This window comes from Lycium ferocissimum, chromosome 5 (genome assembly GCF_029784015.1).
Source record: "Lycium ferocissimum isolate CSIRO_LF1 chromosome 5, AGI_CSIRO_Lferr_CH_V1, whole genome shotgun sequence".
Classification (NCBI taxonomy): Eukaryota; Viridiplantae; Streptophyta; class Magnoliopsida; order Solanales; family Solanaceae; genus Lycium; species Lycium ferocissimum.
Window position 1 is genome coordinate 35017538 of NC_081346.1, and position 6000 is coordinate 35023537.

Consider the following 6000-nt stretch of genomic DNA (forward strand, 5'->3'; position numbering starts at 1 on the left):
AAAAACATGCTTGAAACAATACTATAAGGATATGAACGACATGAACATCCCTAGCTACTAAGAGCGGATTCATTATGGAATAACGTTTCGTTTACGTTTCCTTCAGTTTAAATCATGCCAAAAGAAGAAAGGATTAGCCTTAACATACCTCAATCTCCTTGTTTCCACAATACTTTCGAAGCAGCCCACGATACACTTAATCTACATTAATACAATAGGGCCCTTAATTAGTGTCTAGAAGGAACTAAGTGGTAACTCTAAGTTAGTAGCTCGCCTACGCAAATTTGGGCAGCATTTCCCCTATAACATTGGCATCTTTCAATCCCACATATCAAAAACAACAATCCATAGCAACACAACAAGTACAACACCAATAATAATATGTCATATATCAATAAGAAGTCATCAATATTTCACGACGAGCGGCAAGTTCAGATTGGAACCCATATAACCCATTTTACCCCTTATGAATATCTTATATTAACTCAACAATAATAATAATATGATAACTAATATATTCATTCAATTTTCCAGCCTTGTATCTCACAGAGATAACAAGAAAACAGTCCATAAAGTTCAACAACTTAATCTTCACTTTCAATCTCAAGTTTCATATGTTTCTTTCATCAATTCACTTGATAAACATATAGACATGTATAACAACAGTAACCATATCATAATCAAGTTGTTTTCCATAATTCTAGCCATAACAACTTATACATATAGCTTGAAACATTCCAACAAAAAGATAACAACATCTCTTCCCCTTTCGAGTGCTATGTTGTAATCTTTCACTCAAACGGCACAACCAACATGTAATTAACCTTGAACGTAGCCAAAAATATGATAAACTTATCTTGTTCAGTAGATGCAACTTGAAATCAAGCTTGATTCATCTGATAACCACCCTTGTTAACATCACAACACCATAGATGAAATAGTCTTCACTAGTACTAGCTTTTGATGTTGAGAATGAATGTAATCGCTTGGGTTTCACCCTAAACCTTTAGGGAACTATTAGGAAAGCTTGAGAGAGAGTGGAGATGAAGTATGGTCGAAGAATGGCCAAAAACAAGTCCCAAAACGTATTTAAAACAAGTCCAAGTCGGCTACCGCCTCAAAGCTTGTCAAGGATATACGGGCCGTACATTTTGTACGCCCAATTGTACAGGCTGTACATGGATCCGTACATTACATGTATGGTCCGTGCATTGGACCGTATCTCGGGTATGCTTTGCAACACTTTCTTACAACGTACATAACTTTTTGTACAGAGCGCCGATTGACGAACGGTTTAGTGCTTTGGAAAATAGACTCGATGAACTTGAAATTTAGATAGGAAATGCATCCCATAACTCCTAATTTACTTGGAGATATACCCATAGAAAGTTGGGCCAAATTCTGCCTCAACTTTTGACCAAAGTAGGATTTTGACAAAACTTAACCCTTTCGATTCGCTTGACCTCTAACCTCCACGAAACTTACTTAACACTTGTTAAACATGGTTTAAGAACTTTTAATCTAAAAGATAATCTTATTCTCCGAGCTCACGTCGATTAACTTATGACATAACTTAGCGTTCGAAAGTACGAGGTGTAGCATCCTCTCCCCCTGAGGAATATTCGTCCTCAAATATTAGGGCGTATAGGGGCATAACTATTTTCAACGAGTCTTGGGAGAATTTTGACAGAGTCTCCCCTATAATTATGATTATCCAAATCCTGTCGAAAAGCAGAAAAGTCCTAATATTGCCTTACAAGGTTATATAGCATAACATATCAAAACTTTTCATTTCATACAATAGCGAGCATAAGTATACTGCCAAGATGCTTACCTCGTGCAGAAATGCTATCCTGAATACTTGGGCCTCGTTTCTTCTTTTGCCTCTTATGCAATCTTTTTCACCTTCTTGGTACTATAGAACTCTCCTTAGCATTATGGACTTATTGGTAGTTTATTGCTACTTGAATTTTCTCATATGACCGTCCCCTTATTACTCGTATATCATCTAGCGTATTTCCTCCTTATCAAAATGTTGCTACTGGGTACGCGAATCATATTCTCAAGGATAATCTCCATTCAGTCTCTTTCCTGGGTGGTTTGACATAGCTTATACATATATATATTAATCAGCTTATCTCATTATATTGTGGTGTATTTCATGCACACTGTTCCTTAAGAAAGCTTCCTTATTAACTTGAGGTCTTTCTTAAATCTCGTTGTCGTGTGTTGGTGCTTGAATCGTAATGTTGATTTTCCATAGATTGCTATAGTAATTCGGGTCTGAACTGACTATCCCATGATCCTTATAATCCTTCTGCCTGCATAAATAGTACAATAGTTTTAACTTGGTAGGCAATAACAGACTTTCTTATTTCCTTACGAGATTTGGGATTCTTGTCGATTGTTTAACTCATACTTCTCACTTATAAGTAACCCGCTATATCCAAGTTTCCTTGAGGGGGCTCACAAAGGTCTTGATAGCTGAGCACCTTTAGTAGGCGTAATTAAGGCAAACTGTTATGTGTCCAAACTACTTTCTACATCTCATTATCTCGCATAACTCTTAATATACCACTCGGAACAGTAGGTTGCTTCTCATCAAGCTAACCCCTATCATCTTTTTTTTTTTAATCAAAACAACTAGCACCAGGCATAGTTGTGAGTTTTATAAATCAAAGGTTTTGTACAGAAAAGCAGCAAAGAAAGCAAGAAAAAAAAAACAAGCAGGAAAGATTACAAGGCCAAAAGTGCCTAAAAATCAAGTGTAAAATAGCTTAAGTAGCTATATCTAGCCTAATATATGCATCAACATTCCAAGTCTTGGCTTGATTCCATTTCAAGTCACCTCAATCTCTCACCAGGTGCTACGCAATCTAATGCCAACAGAAGTATCCTTCTAACTTGCAACTGTGCAAAATCAGGCCTTTTATGCTAGCCAAAACTGTATATAATCTGAGCCTCCTGAACTTTGATATGAAATGCTTGAATGGGACAGTTTATCTGTACTTATCCTCTTTCACTAAGGAGATTCTTCCAACAGGCTGAACATGAAGTTAATACCACATATTGGATAGAATTTGCTTAGCAACAGACTCAAGAGCAGATAAACTTAATCTTGATCTATCTCCACTTTGATATTTCTGTTAATAATGATTCGCAGCCTTCAGTGTTGCTGCATCTAGAATTATGAAAATTGCTTGCTTTAATCTGGTTCTCTAGGAATTACTGTTTTAAATTTGAAGCTTGGCAAATGCATTTTGTCAATATTTACAAGTCTCCTAGCTGCAATTGGTAGTTCAATAAATAGATCAAAGTTAAGAGTACCTGCAAAATAAAAAAACATAGTTAGTTAAAAATCAGCAAGCTGGTTGCCCTCTCTCAGCACATGTCCAACTTGTATCATTCCCTTCTTTCTCCATTCTCTGATCTTCTGCACCTCCATACTAATACTCCATGGAACTTCCCAATCCCCTTCTACTATCTTCATTAAACCAAGTGAATCAGTCTCCAATATCAGTGGTAGATGCTGTTGTATTACACAATAAATGATGCCATCATGCATTGCTTTTGCCTCTGCACACAGACAGGTTGTATCTGCAATCCTTCTAGCACTAGCATGAATAAACTCTCCTTCATGATTTCTCACACCAAAATGCAGATGCACCAGGACCAGGATTTCCCCTGGAGGCACCATCACTATTACATTTGAACCACCCTACAGGAGGACTAATCCATTGAACCAGTGTGTACTATATCTGAGGCCTATATTGTTCCAGATGCTATACCAGCTGAGGCCAAGAGTTTGGAAAATTTTTCATCCATGGATATCTAGTTTTGACCAGTTGAATGAGGTTAAGATTAATCTCATATATGACCCTATACTTAGACATATTCCCACCATGCAAAACTGTGTTTCTTCTTTTCTAGAGTTGCCAAAGGATGATTGCAGGAGCTGCTTGATATAACGGTTTCAGCTTTGAAGAGCACTTTATGTCCCACCGTTTATTGATTGCTTGATTAACTTGAATAAAAGGGCCTTGCACACCTGCTGCTGCAGAAAACATCTTCCAAATATCTGCAAAAGATATTGGCCTGTCACAAACATATGATTCATTGTTTCTTGTTGAGGCTAAGTACAACACCTACATATAGACACAATAGATATCCCCATCTTTGCAAGTATATCATCAACAGGTAACTTCTGCTTCCACACTCTCCACAAGAAGACAACAATCTTGAAAGGCAAACCTTTTGTCCAGAATTGCTTATAGCACCAGTTTGAGGTACTTCTTTGTCTTATTGCTTCCCATGCACTACTAACAGTGTATTTACCACTACCAGTGAGCATCCACCAGGCCTTGTCCATATTTTCAGAGGGAGTATCAATGTGCACCTCTTTTCTTATATGATCAACAATATCTTTTGGCACAGTTTGTTGCAATTTCTGATAACTCCACTTCCCATTCTCCATAAGATCTGCAACCTCCTGAATACTATCATTCATAGGGAAATTAGCTGGCATAAGTTGAGTAAGAGGACCAAGCTTAGTCCAGTTGTCAAACCAAAAGTTTGCAAAACCATTTCTTGGTTCCCACCATATCTCCCTTTCTGTTGCATCTCTTGCTTCAAGCATCTTCTTCCATAATTATGAGCCTCCTTTCCATTGAACCCTGATTGGAATATGTTTCTTACAATACTTATTCCACATGAATGTTGACCACAGAGCACGAGACCGTATTTCGAATCTCCACCATAGCTTAGTGAATAAAGCTTTTGATACATCAAAGAGGACCTAAATCCCAATTCTCCCTCCGTTTAGGAACACAAACTTTCACCAAGCCGACCAGGTGTCTACTCTTTGCCTTCTTCCTTATTACTCCAATAGAATCTTACAAAGATTTTATGCAATTCATTTAGTGTATACTTAATAGGTTCCATTGCAGATAGAAGATACATTGGCATACTTTGTAAAACACTATTGATAAGTACTGCTTTCCCTCCAAATGATAACAGCATTCCTTTCCAGTTCTACAACCTATCTTTCACCCTCTTGATCAGATCATTATAATAAGCTTTCCTTTTTCTAGAATGAAAGATAGGACAACCAAGATATTTGAAGGGAAACATGCCTCTTGTGAAACCAGTTATCTGCTTAACTTCTTGACACAACTGCATTGCTGATTTCTGATGCATGTAAAAGAAACTTTTCTCTTTATTTATCAATTAACCTAAAATCTTTTCATAATCTCTCAAAACATTCATAGTCAGCTGTTATATCCCGTAATTTTGAACATTCGAATAAATTGAAATAAGTGCGACTTGTATGTAGGTAGAACAATATTTTGATTTTAGCCAATAAATATGTTGTTCGTGAAAATGTTGATGCGGAAGTGTTGAGGAGGCTAAGGGGTAAAAATTGGAATTTAGGGAATTAGTTTCGTAAATTGCGAAATATGAACCAAAGCAAATTGGGCTAAAAAAAAAAAAAAAAAAAAAAGGGCCCAAAAATTGGAAGTGGCCGGCCAAGCCATGGCCCAAACCCATGGGATTTATTTATTTTTCCATGTGATAAATTGTATAAGAAGGATCATTATCTTAGAAGATTCAAGAAGTAAGAGAAGGAGAAAAACAAAAGAAGAAGAGCAAAATATTAAGGGCCATTCGGCCATATCCCACAAAATTTGACCCTTTGAAATCTTGTCCCAAAAATTATTTTCTTGTGGTATTCCTACTAATTCAAGGTTCCTCTACAACGTGGTGTAATTGTTTCGGAAGATAGGACGCTTGTTTCGTTGATTTAGCATATTTGCCAAGTGAAGAAGCTAAGGAGAAAAAGGTAAGATTTCATTCCTTTTGTCTTGGAAGAAATATATATATGTGTTGTAGAATGTGGAAAGGAATATAGAGTATGAAAATTTTGTGGTATAGATATGTATGTGCATTGCCGAAAATGGTATGCGTGGATAGGGATGATTAAAATTTTATTTGTTATGATTA

General features: G+C 36.7%; 1 protein-coding gene across 1 annotated transcript; it reads right to left on the bottom strand.

Moving 5' to 3' along the window:
• Positions 1-3926: 3926 nt before the first annotated feature.
• LOC132057744 (uncharacterized) lies at positions 3927-4636 on the bottom strand. Its single transcript, XM_059450346.1, has 2 exons — positions 4150-4636; positions 3927-4078 (listed from the first exon to the last, which is right to left on the bottom strand). Exons 1-2 carry the CDS (start codon positions 4634-4636, stop codon positions 3927-3929), a joined length of 639 nt encoding a protein of 212 aa, XP_059306329.1.
• Positions 4637-6000: the final 1364 nt, after the last annotated feature.

What these genes read in the sequence shown, in the direction of transcription:
- LOC132057744 (XM_059450346.1), bottom strand. Translation starts at nt 4,636, where the DNA reads ATGCTTGAAGCAAGAGATGCAACAGAAAGGGAGATATGGTGGGAACCA. An exon ending in GATATCTATTGTGTCTATAT is followed by an intron (nt 4,079 to 4,149) that starts GTAGGTGTTGTA and finishes TATCTTTTGCAG; the next exon opens with ATATTTGGAAGATGTTTTCT.